The 25,338-nt window shown below is 33.9% G+C and overlaps 1 protein-coding gene across 2 annotated transcripts in view; it reads left to right on the forward strand.

The window, feature by feature from the left end:
• Nucleotides 1-25,338, forward strand: part of SMARCAD1 (SNF2 related chromatin remodeling ATPase with DExD box 1) — a 111,894-nt gene that overhangs the window by 19,374 nt on the left and 67,182 nt on the right. The window contains exons 3-7 of one of the 2 annotated variants that reach the window (XM_074228056.1): nt 2,134-2,281; nt 5,538-5,601; nt 14,940-15,040; nt 22,996-23,097; nt 25,173-25,326. In XM_074228056.1, the coding sequence (XP_074084157.1) occupies nt 2,134-2,281; nt 5,538-5,601; nt 14,940-15,040; nt 22,996-23,097; nt 25,173-25,326 (569 nt within the window). The remainder of the gene's footprint in view (nt 1-2,133; nt 2,282-5,537; nt 5,602-14,939; nt 15,041-22,995; nt 23,098-25,172; nt 25,327-25,338) is intronic. The other variant, XM_074228057.1, reaches the window with a different exon arrangement.

Consider the following 25,338-nt stretch of genomic DNA (forward strand, 5'->3'; position numbering starts at 1 on the left):
CCCAGGTACTCCTGACTCCAAGGCTGGTGCTCTATCCACTGCACCACCTAGCTGCCCCCTCATGCATATATTCTGTGAAGAAATTTCAGTTCTTATTTATCTTACAAGAAGTGAAATTTTTGTATTTAGTTAACTTGAACATTATAAATACTTATTATAAATAAGTAATGTGTAAAATAAACACAGTAATCATTCTTTTAGCAAAGCATCAAAGTGATAACATGGGTCATATTATACTCATTTGGGTCAGTGGATGGGTGTGTACACACATATAGTTTGTTGGGTTTTAAATATAGGCTAGGATATTCCTTCAACTGATTCTAAGAACAGCTAGAACTTTTCATGTTATATGAATCCATTTTTATTAGACTGTTAATTATCTCTTTTTGGGGAGGGGTTCTTCTTGCTTTCTTTTTTTTTGCGCAAGGCAATGGGGTTAAGTGACTTGCCCAAGGTCACACTAGGTAATTATAAGTGTCTGATGCTGGATTTGAATGCAGTTCCTCCTGACTCCAGGGCCAGTGCTCTATCCACTGTCCACCTAGCCACCCCAATCTCAATTATTTTTAAAAATATGTAAGTAAGGAAATATTTTTGAAAGGAGAAAAGTTTTCAATTGTGAAATCTGATATTTTGGGGTAATTTTTACTTAAGGTTTTTTTGAAATTTTGTCTTATTTGTATGCTCAAATGAAAATTTGTAATTTTATTTAAAAAGACTTTTTTTTACTTTTAATAGACATCAGTTTAGAGAGTGTCATGTGCAAATAGCAAACACAAGAAATAGACTTATTGTTCTGTTGGGGGTAGTACTCTCAACAGTGAAAGTGAAGAAGAGCTATCTAAGTAGAAGTATTCTAAAACAATCTAGTAATGAGGTTTACTTTGAAGCATTTACAGCTTAGAGGTGGAAAACTTGCTATGAATGATGTTGATTTTCTTTTTCTTCTGGTCAGAGTTAGACTGAATGATTTGAGTTTCCATCCCTGGAATCTGGAATTCTACCATTCTATGTTCACCTGGAAGCAGAAATAACTCACAGGAAAAGAAATGATAGCAGTCTTTTGGCCAAATGTTTTTTTAATGTCTTATTTTTGTGGGATGGTTTTCTTAGATGTTTTACATTTCATATTAAATATTGTAAGTAAATCTCGATTTTCCTAAAGAAATCTTATATGTAGGGAAATATGCCTGACCTAGTGTTTGATACTCACCTTCTTTAAAGAATTATCATAAATATAACATTTAATCTATTATATATTTTATATCCATATAGCTAGGATGACTTGTGGTTATTTTAAGAATGAAGCATGTAGCAAGTAACGGACTGACCTAGAAATAGTCAGTGGGCCTTAATTGGCCCCTTATAAAATATTGAGTTTAAACCACATGAAAGTGTTTACGTTCTTTAGTTCTAATGTCACACCCCTTGTCCTCCATTCACAGATAAGCATCATGTCTTTTTCTTTTTCAAATGATTCAGAATGGAATGGAATGAAATAAGCATTTGAATCAATCAGGAAAATCTTCAGTCACTTAGCTAAACTTTACCCATCTCCCTTCTAAAAAATTTTGCCATCATAATCTTTCAGAAGTACTGGGACAGCAAACATTTTATATAGAAAATTTGAGGGTAAGGGGAGGAGGAAATATACAAGATGTGGGCAGCCTAGGTCCAGTGGTATAGTCCTACTTCCTTTCCTACACTTCTCATGGACAGTTTTCTGAGGGAAAGAATATTGAGAGACAACAGAGAAGGCAGAGCTCTGTGGGCCCCCTTCTCTATTCCTCATAGATAAATTGAGTAGATTGAATAGTTGTGTATATGTGGGGAATATTGATTTATATCTTTAACTGTATAGGCTGATTTTAATATTGGGGGAAAAATAATTTTTTTTATGTCATGCATTGTAGGGAAAACTCATTTTTTTCAACTACTAGTGACTTCTCTTTTAACTATTTTGCATTTATTTTTATTCTCTTTCCATTTATTTTTTTGTATCCCTTTCTCCCTCATTGTATCTCTAGCACCTGGCACAGAGCTGGCATGTAATAGTCTGTTAATAAATACTTGTTTATTGTTTAAAGTAGCATTTTTAATGAATAGAAATGTCTTTTCTCCTGAAAATACCAGTTCTGAGCAATCTGAAGATGAACAGACTGAAGAGTATCCTGATATGACACAAAGAAATGATATATCAGAATTGGAAGAGCTTAAAGATGCAAAACTTCAGACTTTGAAGGAACTATTTCCCCAAGGAAGTGACAGTGATTTGATTAAGGTAACAATTAGTTTCCTAGAAAAAAGGCTTCTCTCATAACTTCATTAGAGATTGTTGTAACATACAATAATATAATATTGTGAAATAATAAAATGCCAGTAATATACTTGTCTGGAGGTAAAAGTCTTATGTTTTATATACCTGGGGGGTGGAAAATCCTGTAGTATTCCTATCTTATGTATAGTTCTTGTTTGGTCCAGTTCTATGATCTCAATGATATAGGTAAAAACCTAATGGGGAAACACCCCCCTCAGGTTTAGATCAGTGAGCACTGAGGGCTAAGAATCTCTTCCCTCCCCTCTGGGGACCTGTTAGATAGGGGGATGGGCTCACCTATTCCCTCCCTGCCCCTACCCAGCTACGCCTTTCTGATTTCATTTTGTAGTTCTTCAGTTTCCTTATCTATAAAATAGTAGCTTGGAACTATATCCAGATCTGCATCTCAAGTCATAATGTTGTCTGTTAGAAAGGAAATCTATTTCAGCTTACTTTGGGCACAGTGAAGTCGAGTTTGACATCTAGTTTGGAGAAGTCTCTTTGCTTCTTTTGACTTTATTCTTTGTATCCAAGATGATGGTGGAACTAATGTGAAGTGGGTCAGAGACAACATTTAAGTCTCCTTGAAGCCCCAAAGTTTCTAATTTTATGTAGTATATTATACAGATCCTTGTTACTATAACTTATTTCAGGTTCCAGCACTGTTATCTTACTGCTGGCTTTAAGAAGGATGGCACAGTTGATAGTATGAGGAGTGCGTCCCTAGAGGCGCTGGGCCTGTTGGATGATGCAACATGACTCAGAAGCACCCTTTAAGACTTCAGAGTAAATTTCTGCAGAAGCTGCAGCTCCCTCTATGACTGATGGGTTGGAACACAACAGCTTCAAGTTTAATAGGTCTAGGTTTTTTCTTATCTTTCCTTGCCAAGATTTTATGTTGATTCATTAGGGGGATTTAGCTTGTTGGTAGAAAAACAGACTTTAGTGGATGAAATTTCAGTTCACATAGAATTTTTCAGGCATATTTTATTCTGATCACAGAATTGCTGTTGAAGCATGTATATCTGATAATCTGGGTTGATTTATCAGTCATCAAGAGAGTTTCCTTAAAGTATTCTTTATTTTGAAAATACGATAATAGGCATGATAAAAGTGCAGAGTCAGTTAAAGAGGAAGCAAGATGGTGGTGTAGATAGAGCCCTGGACCTGGACTTAGGAAGACTAGAGTTCATATCCTACCCCAGATGTTTACCAGCTGTGTGATTCTGGGCAAGTCATTTAACCCTTGATGGCCTGGAATTCCAGTGCTAAGCAATTCTAGCTATTACATTAATGTTCTAAATGGGTGTATTTACCAGATATCCTTAAGTGGCATTGGTACTTAGAGGAGCCACCTGACCAAGTGTCTTAGGAACTCCCAATTGCAGCATTGAAAGAATGTTAGAAATTTTTAGATTTAGTGGTATATACATATTTACAGTGATTGGGCTTTCAACAAGAAAGTTTTTAATATTTTTTAAACAAAATACTTAATACAATACAGTGATCCAAGTCAAAGTCAGTTCTGAAGGACTTAGGATGAAAAATGCTATCCATCTTCAGAGAAAGAACTGATGGAATCTGAATGCAAATCAAAGCATACTTTTCCTTTATTTTGAAGGTAAAATTTACTTGTTTTCACATGATTAATATGGAAATATGTTTGAGTGATTCTATAAGTATATCCTGTCACATTGCCTTTTTAATGAGTGGGGAGGGAAGGTGGGAGAGATTTAGTACTCAATTTTTTTTAAATGAATGTTAAAAAATTGTTTTTACATGTAATTGGGGAAAGGTGTTAAATCAAGAAAAATAATGCCTTATTTTTAAGTAAAAATTGCTCAAACTTACACATCAGGAAATTTGACTTTGGATTTTTTGAACGTGGTAAATAAGGTGATAGATTTCAGTATCTTTTAAAGGTATTTAAAAGATTTGGTCTATGAAATTGAAACAGAATCAATTATGCTTCTAATCAAAAATGAATCTCATGGGTATGTTATGACTTTTTAGATTTTCTTACCTTTTTATTTCCAAATAAATTTCTTCACCCTGTTTCTGCATTTCCTATAACAAGGAACAAAAGAGAAGAAAAAGAAACAGTTGTTCTACCAGTTAACAAATTACCAGAATCTGAAATGTTCTAGGAGATAGGGAATTGCTTAAGACAAGTCCCCCATATTTAGAGTTGGAACTAATTGATTCGAGGTCAGAACTTAACTTTGAATCCTGATTGTTTCATTGATTATCAAATAAACTCTGGATAAATAATCTAAAATTTTAAAGTGGTTTGCTATGATTAATTTTGTGTGGATAAAGAGAAAATCCCAATATGTTGAATCTTCTAAAAAATCTAAATATTAAGTGTGAATACTGGATAAATAATCTAAAATTTTAAAGTGGTTTGCTATGATTAATTTTGTGTGGATAAAGAGAAAATTCCAATATGTTGAACCTTTTAAAAAATCTAAATATTAATATTAAGTGTGAATTTTGAATCGGTTTGATGTGGAAAAACACTGGTTAAGTCTCTGCTCTGGTGTGACTGACCAAGTCACTTCATTTCCCTGGGTCCAATTTCTTCATCTATAAGATAAAGATGTCACAAGAGTGATTTATAAGGGCTTTTCCTTTTTAAATTCAGTGATCCTATGTGAAAAATGAGTAAATTGAAGAATTTAAATGACCAGAAAAAATATAGTTGATTTTTCCCCCTCTCAAGAATGTGTATATGCATGTGTATGTAGATTTCTATATATTTATATAGATATCTGCTCATACAGTGCTTAGGCATGAAGCAGAGGGGTGCTTTTTGTTTGTTTTTAATACAGTGTGAAATTTCTTATCCTACCCATAGTAGACAATTTGGCTTTTTATTAATGTTTATAAAGGTAGTGGATTGTAAAGATGATAGTTCTTGAGATCTTTGTGTTTTTGCCTTTCATTTTTATTACTCATCATTTAGCACAATTTCTGGCATATAATAAGGTGCTTCCTAAATGCTTAGGGATTGAATGACTATTTTTGAACTCCCACCCCCCTCACATTTTTGAAAAAGTGTCAGGAATGAGTAAACTCAACTTTGGCATATACTCTATATTGTTATACTTTTATCTGTCTGCATGTTTATTTAAATAGCTCAACTTGAGCTCTCTTACTTGGTAACTTTAGAATTTTGGCTTAATTCTCACAGTTAACTCTTCCTCTTTTTTTTGGTTAGTTGATTGAATCAACAAGTACAATGGATGGAGCAATAGCTGCTGCGTTGCTGATGTTTGGTGAAGGTATGTTGGACATGTTAAAGAGCTTTTCTCTGAAAGGTTCTATCGTAGCCAGAGGTTGCCATTTTTAGAATCCTGTTACTTTTTTCAGCTCTACTTCCTTATACTCAAGGTCTCAGCTGTTGCTTTTTAAAAAATTGGTCTGTTTTCTTGATTTCCAGAAAGTCATACTCATTCCATATATCAAAAACTTATGAATATTCTCAGAACAACAATTTTTGCATTCTTTTTATTAGTTGTCTACTTTAAAAATAAATTATCATTTTATTATAAGAATTACTTTATTCTTATAGTGTCATCTTTAGCTTTTAGTGATTTGGGGGCTTTTGGAAATCTGACCACATTAAATCCTGAAATTATTTCCAGCTTTCACCTGTCATCAACATATATACACACATATATGTGGGTGCTTACATACACATTTTTTTAGTTTTTTAATGCAGAAATATATAGATTAAAAAAAATCCCAACAATCATCACTGGATCATAGATTTAGAGGTAAAAAGTCAGATTTTATAGACCAGGAAAATGAGGGCTGAGAGAGAGAGGTTGTGTTTACCAAGGTTTCTTAGGTAATATATTTTCAGATTCTTTTTGTTTTTGAGACAATCAGGCTTAAACAATTAGCCCTCAGTCATAGGACTAGTAAGTGTCAGATTTGAACTCAGGTTCTTCTGACCCTAGGGCTGGAACTGTAACCACTGTACCACTTAGCTGCCTCCAGATACTTATTTTTAAAGTAAGAAAGGTGACTGAGACAGATTCAGGGTCATGTTTTATACTTTCGTTGTCTCTATCTCTAGTTCAGTTTGATGTTTGGCACAATGACCTTGAGACACTGAAAAATAATCAGTCCCAGGTTGTTTGCTATTCTCATTAAGAATCATGTACTTGACATTTAAAAACTATTTTGAGTGAGATGAAGAAAAGCAAGTTTATAAGCTTCAGTGGGGCTTTGTGGGTTGTGTGATAAATTCCTTTAGATGTAACTCATCTTGAACAAATTACATATATTGTAGAACCCAGCAAAACATTGATTTCAGACAATGTATTAAGTACCTGCTATGTAGTAGAGAATACAGTAATCATTGAGGCTACAAAGAAAGAGGAAAATTGCTCAAATTTTCTATTTGATCTTTGAGATGATAAGTAGTAAACAAGATTATTGAGTATGGGATGGCATGGTCAGAACTGCACTTCTGGTGGCAGCTAGGTGGTGAAGTGGATAGAAAGCACTGGCCCTGGAATCAGGAGGACCTGAGTTCAAATGCAGCCTCAGACATGACCTTAGGCAAGTTACTGAACCCCATTGCCTTGCAAAAACGAAAACAAAAAACAGTTACTACACTTCTGGAAATTCACATTAGTTGACAAATGGAGGCTAGATGTGGCAAGGAGACCAAAAGCCATTGAAGTAGTCCAGGTATGGGATGAAATTTTGTTAGTACTTTTTCTAGCTTGGTAAAATAATTTAGATGGTAGTTTGATTGTTATGGCACTCTATAAGTAATTTAATTTGGATAGAATTGTTATGTCCTGGAGCGATGACAGTAGAGAGTAGAGAAGGGGGACATCTATAAGAGATATGATAAAGGTAAAAATTTACAGATTGTGACAATGGTTTGAATATAGGGAGTGAGAGAAAGTGGTGAATCAAGATTGACACCTAAATTATAAGCATATGTCACAGGTAGGATTATGTTAACTATAATGGAAAAGTTAGAAGAGGAGAAACTTGGGGCGGCTAGGTGGCGTAGTGGATCAAGCACCAGCCTTGGAGTCAGGAGTACCTGGGTTCAAATCCGGTCTCAGACACTTAGTAATTACCTAGCTGTGTGGCCTTGGGCAAGCCACTTAACCCCATTTGCCTTGCAAAAACCTTTAAAAAAAAAAAAGAAGAGGAGAAATTCTTAGGCAAAAAGATAATGAATTCAGTTTGCATATGTTGAGACTACAGGACATCTAATTTATCAATTCAAGAAAGAGGCTGTTGGATTTGTGAACTTGGGGGTTCAGAGAGATTGGGGCTGAATGGAGAGATTTGAGACTCAGTAGCATAATTGAATTCACAAGAGTTGATGAAATGAAAAAGAAGATGAAGAAAACAGATCTAGGATAGAGCTCTGGGGGACCTTATTGTTAACATGCATGACCTGGATGAAGATCTAGCATAGGAGACAGAGGGGTAGTCAAATAAATAGGAGGAGAACCTAGAAAAAAGTATCACAGAAACTTAGAGAGAAAAAGGTATAAAGTTGAAGAGAGTAGAGGGCTCTTGGATACTATCAGATAGAATCAAAGACTGCAAAAAGATCAAGAAGGAAGAGGAATGAGAAAAGGCCATTAGATTTTGCAACAAAATGAATTTTCAGAGCAGTTTCAGGTGAATTGATGGGTCAGAAGCCAGATTGTAGTGTTAGGAAGAGGTTGAAGTTGAAAGAAGACGACATGAAAGCACCTATTGTAGATAGTGGTCTTAAATAATTTTGCAACAAAAAATGGAGGAGAGATACGAGAGCAGCTAGGGATGGATGGATCAAATATAGGTTTTTTTGACGAACAGGGAGACCTGCATGTTTTAAGGCAATAAGGAAGCCGCCAGTCTACACTGATTAAATAGCACAATTTGAAAAGTGCTCTTCTATCTTAGAGTATACCTATATATTGGCAACATGAACCTACTTTGGAAAAGAAAATGCTTGATCTTTATACAGTGTTATCATAAATCTTTTAATTGTCGTCTTTCAGTTAAAGCCAAGAATTCATTAAATATGTAAACTTATTTATACAATGAGATCAATGCTCTTTCTTTATAAGTAGCAGTGGTTTAGTTGTAGCAATTTGTGTTTTTAAACTTAAATTCTGTGCATATGTTCATCTTTGACATTTTTATACTAAAATAATCATTTTGAACTTTGTATGTAGCACAGATTTTGCCTTTTAGCCATTTACATGTGCTTAGAGAAATCAGGCTTCATACCATTACCTCAACTGCTCTGAGAGCAGATGGTTAAGGAGGTGAAATTCTTTACTAACAAAAATTAGAGTTCTTGCTCTTTTGAGGCAGGAGTAAGCATGTCTAGGTGAGTCAGCATAAATCTTCTGACTTGAGGCACCATTTTTAGACATGGAAATGTCACTGAACACCTGCCTTCTTGCCTCAACAAATCTATTTCTTTTTTATTAAAGGAATTCAGTAGATTAGGTGAAGAAGAGGTGAACTCACCTATGCGTTGTCTCTATCACACAAAGATCAGGAGCACAACTCAGTACTTTATTTCAGCTATTGTGAGAGTCTATATTCTTCAAAGGTGTCATGGTAGAAGGCAGTGAACACCAGATAATTCCATCAAGAAACTTTTGTTAAGTATCTACTCTGCCAGGCTCTGTGGAGTCAGTACTAGAGAGAGACAGAAATGCAAAATAAAGGTTCTGGTCTCAAGGAGCTTGCAGTCTGCGGACAGGTTCTAGTATTTGGTTATGCTACAAACTGTTTTTACCTTGGCAAATGAAAGCTGGATAAGATCCCTTATATCTAAGTTCTCTGGTCTGGTAAGAAATACTATTGAATTAATAGTAGGGAATATAACTTTCCTTCTTGTAAGGTCACATTGTGGGGCAGGGAAGGATAAACAAATCCTGTGATTACATAGGATTCTGAAATGTGTCATGCAAAAAATGCTGTAAAAATTCTCTTTATATAACATTGCTACACTGTTTACATTAAAAGTGCCAATTTTTAAAAAGGTCATATCACATTCTGAAATTGGAACACAGCATATTTTTTCCTCAATTGGAATTTTATTAGATGGCATTTGGGCTATTAACTTTCTTTGTTGATTATGACTTGTGGCAGTCTTTGCCTTTATCAGGCAAAAATGAAAACTTAGATACCCTATATGCAAAAGAAAAGCAACTCATATGGGATTAAATAGTTCTTATTAGCATGTTTAGATTTTATTTTTCTGCCTTGGAGTTTTAATTTCTGTACCATTGACCTCTCCTCTCCTCTCCTCCCATGTAGCTCTTTCTTAAAAATCAAGTTTTAAGCTAAATCTTAAGGAATCTGCCCATTTACCTTCATTTTTAAAAATTCTATTTTCAGTCTATTATTTATATTTATATATTTTTAGCTTTCTTTTTAATTTAAAATCTTAATGTAAGAAAGGTGATCAGGACACATCCAGGGTCATGATTTATACTTTCATTTTCTGTATCTGCATTTAAGATTGATGTTTGGCATAATGACCTTGAGAACACTGAATCAGATCCATAATTCATTAATTCTCATTAAGTAAGGTTAATGCACTTCACATTTAAAAAATTTTCAGTGAATTGAAATAAAACAAGTTTTTAAACCTTAGTGAGTCTTTGTGGACCGATAGATTAACGCCTTTAAATATTGGTCATCATAAACAAATTACATATATTGTAGTTCACAACAAAGCAGTGATTCAGTCAAACATTTATTAAGTACCCGCTATGTAGGTCTTTTAAATTTTGAGTTCCTAATTCCTTCCCTCTTCCACTCTGTATTCCACCTACTGTGAGAGCAAGCAATATGATATCAATTATATATGTGAAATCATGCATAATATTTTTATATTATCCATATTTTTTAAAAAAGGCAAGAAAAATAGAGAAGGGAATTGAACTTCATTTTGTACTTGAGTTCATCAGTTTTTCTCTTTGGAGGTAGATGGCATTTTTCATTATGACTCCGTTGGAATTGTCTTGGATCATTGAATTGGTTAGAGTAGCCAAGGTTTTCCTAGTTTGATCATCATTGAAATATTGCTATTACTGTACACAGTGATTTCCTATACTACTTATTTCATTTTGCACCAAAATAGGTCTTGCCTTGTTTTTCTGAAACCATTTCCCTCATCATTTCCCCACAGCATACTAGTTCATAAACATTTTCCATTTGTTCAGTCATTCCCCAATTGATAAGCAATTTGCGATTTTTTTGTCAGCACAAAAAGAACTACTCTTAAATATTTTTGTACATATAGGCTTCTTTCCTTTTCCATTGATATCTTTGGGATACAGACCTAGTAGTGGTATCAAAGGGTGTTGAACACTTTTATAATCTTTTGGGCTTAGTTCAAAATTGTTCTCCAGAATGGATAGACCAAGTACATTATTTTCCTGTAATTCATTAATGTACCTATTTTCTGTTCTTCCCCTCTAGAATTTGTCATTTTCTATTTTTTTAACTGTTTTTTGAATTTTACAATTTTCCCCCCCAATCTCGCTTCCCTTCCCCAACCTCCCCAGAGAAGGCAGTCTGATAGTCTTTACATTGTTTCCATGCTATACATTGATCAAAATTGAATGTGTTGAGAGAGAAATCTTATCCTTCTGGGAAAAAAAATACTGTTTTAAAATTAAAGGTAAATAGTCTTTGGTCTTTGTTTAACCTCCACAATTCTTTCTTTGGATACAGATGGGATTATCCATCACAGATGCCCTAAAATTGTCCCTGATTGTTGCACTGATGGAATGAGCAAGTCCATCAAGGTTGATCATCACCCCCATGTTGCTTTTAGGGTGTATGATGTTCTTCTGGTTCTGCTCTTCTCACTCAGTATCAGCTCATACAAATCCTTCCAGGTTTCTCTGAATTCCTGTCCCTCCTGGTTTCTAATAGAACAATAGTGTTCCATAATGGACACAGTTTGTTCAGCCATTCCCCAATTGATGGACATTCACTCAATTTCCAATTCTTTGCCACCACAAACAGAGCTGCTATGAATATTTTTGTACAAGTGATGTTTTTACCCCTTTTCATTATCTCTTCAGGGTATAGATCCAGTAGTGGTATTTCTGGATCTATGGGTATGTACATTTTTGTTGCCCTTTGGACATATAGAATTTGTCATTTTCTGATAATGTGAAGTGTATCTCAGAGTTGTTTTGTATTTCACTAATCATTGTTATGTAGAGCATTGCCTAATTTTATATTTTTTTGTTGTTTATCAGTGTCTCAGTTGAGAGATGACTTATTTTTATATTTGATTCATTTTTATCCCTAGTACTTAGAGAAATGAGGACTTTATCAGAGGAAAGTTATAAAATAATTTGGTATTCATTTTCCTTTAACTAGATCAACTTTTGCTTTGATCATGGTTGTTAATCCTCACTTTTTCTTTATCCAACTGAAGCATATTAGACACTGCTCCAACCTTTCATTTTAACTATGCGTGTATTTCTGTTTTGACTATGTCTCTTGTAAAACATATTATTGGATTCTGTTTGGCTTTCTACTTTCATTTTATGGATGAAATCATGCCACTCACATTTGCAGTTTTGATTACTGTTTACTTCTCTCTGTTTTTCTTCTGTTTCTTTTTATCCTGTCCATCTTCAGAACTCTATTTTCCTTCTGACTACTGTTTTCCTTCATCCATCCTCCCTTTTAAAAAAATTTATCCTATTTCTTATTCCCTTTCTCTCTTATCTCTCTATTTTCTAAGTTATATTTCTATACCCAACTCACAGTTGGACATAGAACATTCTTGCATCTTTCAACCAGTTCTAATGAGAGTGAAGTTCAAACATGACCCTACACCCTCATCATTTTTCCCTTAACTGTAAAAGCACTTCCTTGCATGCCTTATTTATGTAAGAAAGTTTTTCCCATTATATCTCTCCTTTCCCCCAGTGCATCCCTCTTTCTCCATTATTTTGGCAGTCATTCCAGCATAATCAACTCAGATCCATGCCTTCTGCCCATGTAAATTCCTTTTAACTGCCCCAGTTAAGATAAAATTATTAGGAGTTAAATTTATCATCTTGCCACATATAGACAGTATAATTTTATTGAGATTCTTATAATTACTCTTACTTGTTTACCTTTTTTATGCTCTCCTTGAGTCTTGTGTTTGAATGTCAGATTTTTCTGTTCAGCTCTGACGTTTCCATCAAAAATTTTTGAAAGTGCTCTATTTCATTAAATATCTTTTTTTCCCTAGAAGGATTATATTTTGTTTTGCTGAGTTGATAGTAATCCAAGCTCCTTTGCCTTCTGGAATATGTTAGTCCAACCCTACCACCACCGCTACCTCCCCCCCCCCCCCATTTATACTTTTACATGGAAGCCATTGAATCTTAATGTGATTCCGACTGGCTTCACAGTGGCTAAATTATTTCCTTCTGGCTGCTTAAAATATTTTCTCTTGGACCTGGGAATTCTGGGATTTGACTATAATATTCCTGGGAATTTTTATTTTGTGATCTTTTTCAGAAAGTGATTGATGGATTCTTTCCATTTCTATTTTACCCGTTGATTCTAGAATATCAGGGCAGTTTTCCTTGATTTTTAAAAAAATAAGATATCTAGGTTCTTTCTTTGACCATGGCTTTCAGATATTCCAATAATTCATAAATTATCTACCTTTGATCTCTCTTCTAGGTCAGTTGTTTTTCTGGTGAGATTTCATAGTTAAATTTTTTCATTCTTTTGATTTTGTTTTATTGTTTCTTAATGTCTCATGGAGTCCTTACCTGTTACTTGCCTAATTCTAATTTTTAAGAAATTATTTTCTTCAATAAAATTTGGTACCTCTTTTTCCATTTGAATAATTTTGTTTTTTAAGGAGATCTTCAATGGACTTTTGTGCTTCTTTTACCATTAGGAATTCTGGTTTTTTTTTAAAGTTGTTATTTTCTTCAGTATTTTTAGTGCCTTTTTAAGCAAGTTTTTGACTTTATAATTTTCTTGTATCACTTTAATTTCTCTCTTATTTATTTATTCATTCATTCATTCATTCATTCATTTATTTATTTGTTATTTACTTATTTTTTTGCTTTTTGCCCAAGGTTACACAGTTGGGTAATTATTATTATGTGTCTGAGGTTGGATTTGAACTCAGGTCCTCCTGACTCCAGGGCCAGTGTGCTATCCACTGTGCCTACCAGTTGTCCCTTCACTTTAATTTCTCACACCCAATTTTCACCTTTTTTTTTTCTCTCTTTAACTCTTTGCCTCATTTAATTTATTTTACACATTGTTACCAAATTAACTGCCCACATAGGGGCAGCTGGATGGCACAGTAGATAGAGCACTAACCTAGGAGACAGGAGGAAGAGAGTTTGAACCAGCCTCAAACATTTGACTCTTGCTAGCTGTATGACCATGGGCACATCACTTAACCCTGATTGCCTCACACCCAGGGCCATCTCCAGTCTTTGAAAATGGAAGACAAAATATCATGTTATTATTATTATTGTAACTGGCCCACATACACAAACCTAATAATATAGGTCTGCTCTTTAGAAACCTTAAGTTCATTAAATTTATAATCATTTCTTACTGTGTTCTAAATAAAACCTATATTTGTCATTGGTGATTGGATTTCAACTTGTCTTTCCATCTTTTTTACATCATACATCCTGTGCTTTCCTATCTCTTATTTTGTTTATCTTGTTTTTATGTCTTATTACTTCAAATACCTACCTCTGTGGAGCCTTCTATAACACTACTCACCTAAAAAAGATTTCTCCTTTATCTGATCCAATAATCTAAGTCATAGCAATTAGTTTTCAGTTTTTATCTCTTCACACTTCATCCTTGAACTCTAGCTGATAAAAGCACAAACTCTGAAATAAAATGCACTACAAAATGGCCTCAAAAAGAAGAAGAGGGTAGGAAAGTAGAGTGTATTGCTTGACATCTGTTTGTATAAACTTCTTTTCACTTTATTAATTCACTATTTTTTTAGTTTTTTTTTTTTTTGCAAGGCAAATAACTAGGCTTGCCCAAGCCACATAGCTCGGTAATTATTAAGTGTCTGAGGCCGGATTTGAATTCAGATACTCCCTGACTCCAGGGCTGGTGCTCTATCCTCTGCATCACCTAGCCACCCCTATTAATTCACTATTGAGGCCATGAACTCCAGACAGGCTATTTTTATAAAGACCTATCCAGACAAAAGATAAAGTTAAAATTTATCAGTATTATAGATAGTGTGCTCTATTCTTAGTTTTAAATGTTATGAAATATATTACTAATTGGATAATGACTTCATTTATCTCTGTTATAATCGCCATACAATTCATAATATTTTGGTGGGTTTTTTAATTTTTAAAAAAATTTTATCACTTGTTTCGTGGACTTTATATGAGCTTTTGTCACTGGAACTGCTTGTTGGCCAAATTATTTTAAGAGTAGTTGGCAATTAGGAAAAACATTATTGTATTTGTCTGTTGCTTCTAGTGGAGGGAATTGGTTAAAGATCCTTACTAGTAACAGGATTTAACTCATATTTGACAGTATCAATTGAAAAGTCTTGTTGCATTATTACAAGGTTTTAGTCTGGTTTTTCTGTTTCTTAAAGGTATACCTCGGAAAAGAAAATTAGATTCATCTTCCTCATACTCCTCTGAAGATGATGAGGATGAGGATGATCAAACTGTAAAAAGAAAACGATTCAATCCTGTAAGTTACGCTTTACTCATACTTTTTACCTCAGAATATTATGACTAATGCTCTTTTGAAAATGTAGTCTGAAATTAGCTAATTCCTTGGAAAACTTTTTCTTGGTTAATGATTCCATAAGAAAATTTCCTTTTCCCCCCAATCATTTGTGAGACTTTTCCTCTTTTTGTTGTTGTTTGTTTATAATTCTACTAGTTTGCTGAGTCACAAAATGTTTTGAAGACCTGCATTAGTTAGAACTGGTAACAGTTCATTTTCAATAAATATTCCTTGGGAAACTAACTGTGGTTCTGACAGATCATTTTTTAAGCAGATACTTTGAATGAAGACATTAAAAGGCATCTTGAAATAAACCAAGGTGATCTGAGTCTTGAAAAAAATTCTGAAACCTACTCATTAAATATATATAAAAGAGCATGTAGCAGGGTGAACATGGTGCTCTTCATTAATCAGTCATTGTGTTTTGAATGTCTCTTTTTCTGTTTATAACAGTTGCCAATACCTTATAACTTATTTGATTTATAACTAACTTTTGAAGAGTAAGTAAACTTTAGCACCTACAACCTAGCATTTTTTTTTAATTTTCTTCTAAACTTAAAACACCAAATGAAATAGGGGTATGTGTGCATGCATACACACACACATAGAATAGAGAACTAATTATACATTTGTAAATGAAATTCAGATCCTTTGTATATAGCTTGTTTTTCTATTTCAGTTTATAAATAAGTGCCCTGTACTTTCTTTTGTATATTTTAGTAAAAAAAGATGCCTTAATGGCCCTCTTTTTATTTTTCCCTTACTTAGTTCAATTTTCTCTAATAATCCCTGCCACCATTGGGGGGAGGGGCAATGATAAAGTTTTTGTAACAAATAATGCATATAGTCTAGCAAAACAATTTCCCACATTTTCTGTGTTGGAGAATGTATGTCTCTTAAATCCATCTTTTTCAAGTTGAGTACCATGCTTTATTATCAATACTTTGGAAATAAAGTTTTTTTTGTTCCTCATGAAATCAGCTCTTCCAAGGTATCATGTGGGATAGCAAATTTGATTCTGTGATTTTACTCATAGAACACACTAACTTAATTTTTAAAAAGATTGAAATGTTTAAAAACCAAAAGAGCAAAGTCTAACATTCATCTTTTTTTTTCATCCTAGTAAAATTTGTTGTAGGAAAGAAACACTCTTCAGTCTAAACTGTATGCAGTGGTTGGTGATGAAAATTATCATATAAAATCAACTTTAATCTTTTTGAAATAAAGATTTTACTCACTAAAGAGTGAGTTAAGAAATGAAAACATCTGTATTAGAACATAGATTTTTTTTATATACTTTATTAGAAAGTCTCATCAGTTTATTTTATAAGAAATAAACTTTGAATTTGAGGTCTTATAGGTCTTTCATTCCTTTTTAGAGGACACCTAGCAAAGAATTAATAAGATTTTGTAGCTCTTGATCAGAAAAATAGCAGTTTTTTTTTCTTAATTTTAAGGCAGTGGGGTTAAGTGACTTGAAAAAGCAGTTTCTTGACCTACATTTAAGGGAAATGTTTTGCAGGGTTGTACACATTCTATCATTAAATAACCATTGGAATCCCTTGTTATGCTCCTGGCAATTCTTGAATTTTTATTTCTCCACATGAATTTACTTACAATATTTTCTAACTCATTAAAATTAATTTTTTAGAATTTTGATTGGTAGGTCACTAAAACAGTTTAGTTTTGGTAGAATTGTCATTTTTATTAGCTCTACCTATCCATGAGCGGTTGATAATTGCCCAATTATTTAAATCTGATTTAATTTGTGAGAAGTGTTTTATAATTGTTTTCAAAGAGATTCTGAGTGTGTCTTGGCAAATAGACTCCCAAGTATTTTATATTGTCTGAGGTTACTTTGAATGGGATTTCTCTTTCTAGCTCTTCCTGCTGTATCTTGCTAGACATCTATAGAAAAGTTGAGGATATATGAGAGTTTATTTTATAACCTGCAACTTTGCTAAAATTGTTGTTTCCAGTAGTTTTTTGGATGATTTCTTGGGATTCTCTAGGTAAACCATCATGTCATCTGCAAAGAATGAGAGTTTTGTTTCTTCCTTCCCAATTCTAATTCCTTCAGTTTCTCTTTCTTCTCTAATTGCTGATGCTAACATTTCTAATACAATATTGAATAGTAGTGGTGATGGAATCCCTTGTTAATACTTTTTTTTAATGGTCACTGTTGAGGCTATGTAAAATCTGCTCTCAAAGGATAGCTAATCAGTTTTAGCCAGATTTTTTGTTTTCCATACTATTTCTAGTTGCTTTTGAGTCAGTTTTGTGTGGAATTAATCAAATCAAAGAATGAAATAAACAAAAATTGTCTCTTTAATTGTGAGCCAAGATTTATAAAAATCTTATCTCAGTTTAAGGAATTCCTCTTCTCTACCATTCAGATAAAACTTTTAGAAAGTGATATGATTAAGATAATTGTCCTGTTGAGTATGCCTTCTTAAAATTCATAACAAATTAATGACTTTCTTTTTTTATTTGATTCTTTTGTTCCCCAGAAATTATTGAATTTAACAATAAGATTTTTTTTAACAATAAGATTTTTAATAATATTCCTAACTTTTTTCATACTCCTAATGTTTAGGATGGAGTTTGGGGGGGGCATGAAAAATATGTGGAGAGAGAAAAATACATAAAAGCAATTTATACTATTTGAATCCAAAACTGTTGTAGATGCTTGGAAGTCAAGAGAAATATAGTATATATAGTATAAAATAGATGACTACCTAGATGACTACTAGTACTTGTACATCAGAGTACATTTCATAGAATCACATAATTTTAGAGTTGGCAGGGACTTTAATGGCCTTCTAGTAAAGTCCACATCTTGAAGAAATCTCTACTATAGAATAAAGTAAACATGCAGTTTCTTAGATGAAAACTACCATCCTTGAAGGCTTTTTAAGCTTGGTTTTAGTGTTAGGAAGGTTTTTCCCTGATATCTAGGCTAAATTTGTCTTTGACTTCCACCCTTTGCTCCTGGTTCTGCCCTTTAGACTTAAAACATAATGTAATTGCTTTTCCACATGATACCCTGACAAATACTTCTTTTTCTTTGTGGGGTTTTTTTTTTGGCAAGACAATGGGGTTAAGTGATTTGTCCAAGGTCACAGGTAATTATCAAGTGTCTGAGATCATATTTGAACTCAGGTCTTCCTGACTCCAGGGCTGCTGCTCTATCTGTGCCACCTAGCTGCCCCCACCCCCCATACTTGAAGATAGTTGTATATCCCTGTTGTATCCCAGTTGCTTCATTCAGTTGCATATGAAATAGAAACTAAAATCACCTTTTATCTTAGTCTAAAATGACTATACCTTTCTCCAAATTATCTATCCTGTAAAATCAAAGTGCGGCATTTAATTGACAGTGTATGTTTATGCACACATTTTTGCCTTTGAAAGAAATCTCATTTTAATTGAAATAGCCCATATATGTATATCTGTATGGGTATGTTTATTTTATATGTGTGTGTATGTGTGTGTGTGTGTGTGTGTGTGTGTGTGTATAAATGTGTGTGTATATATATATATATATATAAATGTGTGTGTGCATATGTGTATATGTATATATATATATATGTATATGTTTATTTACACATTTGCCTATTATTAATATAGGCCGATATTAATCCTATAGATTTTCAAGGGGGGAAATAAACAGTGTGATAGGATCATAGAATTCTACCTGGGAAGTTGTATTAGACTTTATCTTATGAATCCTCTTATTTTTCAGAAGATGGAATTTGATCTCAAGAGATCAAATAAGTTGTCTAATGCAATATAAGTAGTTAAGTGGCAAAGCTCAACCTGGAACCCAGAGCCAGGATTGGTTGGGGATTTCAAGATTGCAAAACTGAGTCACCTGGAAAGGTTCTGGGGCCCTTCAAAGAAAGGGAGAAGTTGGAAGGAGGCTTTAGTTTGTGTTTTGAACATGATGAGTTCATCTCAACTCCTAGTAATTAAGCAAGAGTAGATTGAATTAGAACAAGACTAGTTGGTGAGTAGAAATTCTTTGTGGAAAAGACTGGCTTCTGTATACATGGTGTAAACCATTGGGTGTGGATCATCTCAGGAGCAGGAATTACTGGTCAGCTCCTAACACAGACTGTATCAGTGAGAAAGCACTTCACCAAGTGTGGGGATCACACTTGAAATGCGTACTTGGCTATAAGTAGATCTGTGTTGATCATGTTTAAAGGGTGGATAAACAGGTTCAGTTGGAAACAGTCCTAGAGGAAAGGCACCAACATTAAAGAAGAGTGGGAAAGGTTTCTTGCAGAAGATGGAATTTTATCTGAGACTTAGAGGGGAACTGAGACAGAGGAGAAGAGGGAAAGAATTCCAAGTGAAGGAACAGCCAGTGAAAATATATGGAATCAGAAATGGGATGAGATTTAAAGGAGGGCAGCCAACAGCAGGCTACTGTAAGAGTATGAGGCCTGAGTAATAGAGTGAGCCTGTATCAGGATGGTTTCCTCACAAAAGAGAGCAGTGTACAGAAAGGAGTGATGATTTTGAAAGAAGAATCAAGTCTTGACCACTGATAGGGGGATAGGGTAAAAGAGAACAGAGAATTGGAGATGGCATATGCCTTTATTTTTATGTATGTATGTATGTATGTATGTTTTTGCAAGGCAAATGGGGTTAAGTGGCTTGCCCAAGGCCACACAGCTAGGTAATTATTAAGTGTCTGAGACTGGATTTGAATCCAGGTACTCCTAACTCCAGGGCTGGCGCTTTATCCACTGTGCCACCTAGCTGCCCCGGCATATGTCTTTAAATAAACATCAGTGATGATATTTTTGTCATTAATAGCGAAGTTGGGAAGAAGGAAGGGTTTGAGGAAGAAGTTCAGTTTTGGACATGTTTGAGTTTAAGATAATTTAGTTAGATGTTCAGTAGGCAATTGAAGATGGAATTTAGGGGAAAGATTAGAGTTAGAAAAAAGATCTGAAAATCATTTTCACAGAAATTATAGTTGAATCCCTTGAAGCTGATGAAATCACCAGTGGGAATAATATAGACAAAAAAAAAAAGAGAAGAAGGCTTGGACCTTGGAAAGGGAGCAGAAGAAAGGATGTTTTTGTTCATTGGCTTATTCTAGGGCCCCTAGCACATTTGGATGAATAATACCATGGTATTTTGGGAAGATTTGTTTCCTTTTTTGAGTTACTTTTGCTCCTATTTGTGAGTGTTCCTTGAAATTATCTCATCAGTTTCCTAGGTTTTTAAAGATTTTTAGACCTATTACCTTGACATATACTCTCTTTCCCTTTACCTATATATCTAATTAGTTACTAAATCTTCTCGTTTCTGTTTTATAATGTCTCTCTTTTCTAATCCATTTCTAAATCCACCACCTTAAGTCAGTCCCTCACCCCTAGATTATTGTAGCAGCTCTCTATTTCCAAATCTCAGACCTCTTTCCACTTCTGACTATGCTATAAAATACTGCCAAAGATGCATTTTCCTAAGGGCAAATCTGGTTGTGTCATTCCCCTATTCAATCAACTTCAGTGAGTCCCTTTAGCCTCTAGGATAAAATAGAAACTTACTCTTCTGTTTACTTTCTTAAAAGTTCATACAAACTGACTCCAATCTATTCCTTACCCTGCACTCTGTAATTTGGTTTCTGTAATGAAGCCAAATTGTTCAACTCTGTTCCTCCCACATGGCTTTCCATACCATCTCCATGCCTTTGCACTTTCCTGGACTTAGAATGCTATTCTTTTCTCACTTCTGCCTTTTAAAATCAATCCCTCTTCCTTCAAATTGCAACTCAAACATCACTTCCAAAGAAGTCTTTCTCAATTCCTCCAGATGTTCTCCTTTCCTTACTTTATATTTAGTCTTAAATATATGTATATATTTTTCAAATATTTTTTCCAATTACACGTAAAGACAATTTATATCAATTTTTAACAGTTTTGAGTTACTCACTTTCTCCTTCTCTAAGAAAGTAAGCAATTTGATAGTTCTTTCTCTGGATGTGGATAGCATTTTTTTTATCATGAGTCCTTTGGATCATTGAATTGCTTTGAAGAGCTAAGTCTTTCAAAGTTGACCCTCATAATGCTATTACTGTGTTACAATGTCCTGATTCTACTCACTTCACTTTTCATTAGTTTGTGTCTTTCCAGATTTTTTCTGAAATTATTTCTTAGGGGCACAGCAGTACTTCATTACACTCATATGTCACTTGTTCAGCTGTTCTCCAACTGATGGACAATTTCTCAATTTCCAATTCTTTGACACCACAAAAAGGGCTATTGTGAATATTTTTGTACATATAGGTCTTTCCTCCCGTCCCTTTTTAAAAAAGCTTTGGGCTATAGACGTAACAGTGATATTGCTGGGTCAAAAGGTATGGACTATCTTATAACCCTTTTGGGATCCAGATTACTCTCCAGAATGATTGGATCAGTTCACAACTCCACCATCAGTGCATTAGTGTTCCAGTTTTCCCACATCCCCTCCAACATTGATTTTTTTCAAATGAGTATAAATAGCTTTGATTTCTTCATCTGAAAATTGCCTATTCATATCCTTTGATCATTTATCAATCAAGGAATGGCTTATATTATGAATTTGACTCAGTTCTCTATATATTTGAGAAATGAAGTCCTTTTTCAGAGACACTTGTTATAAAAATTATTATCCCATCTTTCTGCTTTCCTTTTAATCTTGGTTTCATCATTTTAATTTATGCAAAACCTTTTTTAATTTAACACAATCAAAATGATCTATTTTCCATCTTGTAATGTTTAGTATCTTTCCCATGTTCATTTTGAACTTATTCTGGTCTAGGATGTGAGATGTTGGTTTCTGGATGGATTTGTACTTAGATTGAGTCTGTCCATAGATTGAATTTGTATATCTGAGGTGGAAGAGAAGAGGAGAGAACCTGCAGTGAGTCCACAAACCCTTGCCTTGAGTCCCTCCTCCTTGTCATGTCCTAGCTGGGGGTGGTGAGACAAGAATTCTGAGCTGAGCACCAGTCCTCACCTGGGAAGCAAGTGCTGGCACTTTCCCTGTTTTTACAATTGAGAAAATAAGATGCATATCCATACAGAGGTTGTTCCCTTACTTGTCAGGGTGACACAGCGATTGAGTGAGGGAGTGAAGTCCTGTTGGATCTCTACACTCTATCTGCTTGGTGACCTAGCTGCTGGGGACAGATTTCTGTAGGAGTCTCTCAAGATTATAAATTTAGAACTAGTGCTCTTCTAGGGCATCCTCTACCAGTTCCATCCCACGTCTAGTCCCTAGTCACATTTTTACACATACAGGCATTCCTCCCATATTAGCATTAGCTCCTTGTAACCAGAGATTGGTCTGTTCTCTAACTCGTATCCTAGTGCTCAGCACTTACTAGGGTCTTAATTACGTATTGATCAGTTCTTGGAAGCACCAAAGATAAAATCATGCAGTTGACTGCAGTTTTTGAACATTTTCTTTGCATTCCTCTTCATTGATACTGACTACTTTAGTCTGTCCTTGAAGTATAAAATTATAGCTACTTTCTTTTCTCTCCCAGTGAGGCACATTGAATCATTTATGTGTTAAGTCAGATCAAAAAATAAAGTAAAACTAAACTTAGTTTCACGAGTAATTGATGTTGAATGGAAGAAGATAGATTAATTTCCTGTAAAGTAATCTAATTGGGGAAATTATTATAAACATTGTCTAAATAAAGGACTGTGGTAAATTGAAATTTTAAACACCCCTGACCAAGATATTCTAGCCTTTTTTTTAACCTTTTAGACTGAAATAAACAAAGATAAACTTACAAGTGTTATCTTTCCCATTTTTGAGAACTCTAAATGTTATGGTTTCCTAGGCAGATTAGAACATTAATATTCTTGCTTTCTCAAAAAAAACTCCTGATTTTTTATTTTAAATAGCTTGAAGAGTCAAAGGATTTTGAAGAATCAGAAGATAAATGGGAGAAACAGGAAGCAATTGTAGCAAAGCTGCAGACTGAGTTCCCCAGTTTGGCTAAAGAGGTGAGTAGTTGAAGTAAATTTAACCAATTCATTTGCCACATGTTCACATTTAAAATTTAGGGAGTTTTAAATAACATCTTTTTTATTCAGCTTATGAATATTTTATCATCTTTATTGCTGAACAACCACCCTTTCCAATTATTGGAACAAAGTAAAAAAATGGGGGGAAACCCAGTTTAGAAAAATTAACCAGATTATCAGCCAAGTCTGATTTTTTTTTTTGTATACAGTGAAAATTGGGAAGTTTGAAGTTAACCGTGTTCAGTCTTTCAGAAGTGGAATCAGCAAATGAAATGTTTATTAGCATATTGGCATTATTGTATAAGCAAATAATTTTCACCATGGTTGAGAATAAAACCTGTTTTTAATTATGTAAGCAATAAAGAATTAGCAAGTATTAATAGAAATTTATAGAAATCATTTTGAATTATGTTGCAAGAAACTCGACATTTTCAAAAGGCATATTTTCCAATTAGAATCTCAATGTATAGAGTAAAAGTAATCTTATTAAATCAAGAAATAGTAGAATGTTTTATGAATTATCACATGGCTGAGTGGCAATGTGGATGATGGAGTACCTAAAGTCTGAAAGACCTAAGTTCAGATATGACTTATTCACTTAGCTATAAAATGTGTATAATAATGCCCCCTCCCTCACAGAGTTGTCTTAAGGATCAAATAAGATATTTTTATAAGGTACTTAGCCCAGTCCTGCAATATAGTATGTAAATGTTTGTCCTTCCTCTTCCCCTTTTTAGATTCAAAAGGGTACAGGGGTTTTCATCATCTCAATTTTAATACTCCTGTGATTTATAGCAGTGTATTTCCCTAAATGATTAAATTTGTAATATAACATTTGAAGCTGCAAGAAAATGGTGCTGTTTTGGTTTGTTTTTAATTTGGGTTAGGACATAGAATAATTTTAAGAAGTGTGCTAATTAGTGTTTTAAAGTGGATCATTATATCAGACAATATGGAAATTGACTAGTTTAGCATTCATTTTATAGATTATGATCAACAAATTTATCTTCTTAAGTCAGCTTAACTTTACTATTCTTGTGCCAATATTTGTAACATCTATCTAGGTGGCATTTTAGAAATAAATTTAATAGAAGTGGGAGAAGTAAGTCATTTGTGGAAATTATATAAATCAGCCATGGCATTTATAAGTTTCTATGTTTTTTTGTTTGGGTTTTTTGGCATTGTGAACAAAGAAAATGTAGTATAGCGGTAAAGTGATTATGTCATTACTATACAACTAGGTTTTGATTTATGCCAATAATGAAACCCAGATGCTACATTACTTATAATTATGTAAACTGTGGTAATTATTTCCAGCCTACTAGAAATATGAAGAGTGAATTCATGCTTTAGGGGATTCATTATTTGCATTAGCTGTAAAGGACCCACAAAACTAATACTGTTTTCTATCATGTTAGTGATGATACTCATTGCTATCAGAGCAATCATTTTATTGACATTTAAGTGCAAAAAACAGATGACTGGATTATTTTTTTAGATGTGTCTGTTCATTTTTATATCCATTAAATACACACAGACACACACCCCTTTACTCTGACATATTCCTCAGGATATTATTATCAATTATGTTACTCCTAAAAAGCATTGCAAGACTTAGACACATTACATTGACTTTGGACCATATGTTTGCCTAATGTCTTGTAATATGGAGTGAGGTGTGGACTTTTCTTCTCTATACAACAAAGTTGTTGCTGAGGACCATTTACACTGAAGCTCCGTATCTGGGGATTTGTCTGGGCCTAGAGAGTTCTCTATCTTTCAGCATCTAGGTTAAGCTTTTGCTGAACTTAACTGAGTACCTTCTTAAAGTTTGGTTATATGTGTGTGGTGTACAGAGATTATGTATAGGGAATGCAGAAGTTTAGAAGCATGTTTATTACTCTTAGGAGCTGATCCTTTCTCTGATCCAGAATTAGAATGGGAAGCAATCCTTATGAACATCAGAAAAATAAAATTAAAAATATCAAAAAATAAGCTAATTTTTGTGAATTTTATAATTAGGATTTTTGAAAATGCATATACATTTATTCTAGGAACTTAGAGAAGTACTTAAGGAACATGAATGGATGTATAATGAAGCTTTGGAATCTTTAAGAGTATTTGCTGAAGATCAACAAGGTAAAAAATCTCTGCCGTATACCATCATGAAGCATACCGATTTCACAACTTCAAATAAGGTTGAAATGGGTAAGAACATAA

Source organism: Macrotis lagotis, chromosome 3 (genome assembly GCF_037893015.1).
Source record: "Macrotis lagotis isolate mMagLag1 chromosome 3, bilby.v1.9.chrom.fasta, whole genome shotgun sequence".
Classification (NCBI taxonomy): domain Eukaryota; kingdom Metazoa; phylum Chordata; class Mammalia; order Peramelemorphia; family Peramelidae; genus Macrotis; species Macrotis lagotis.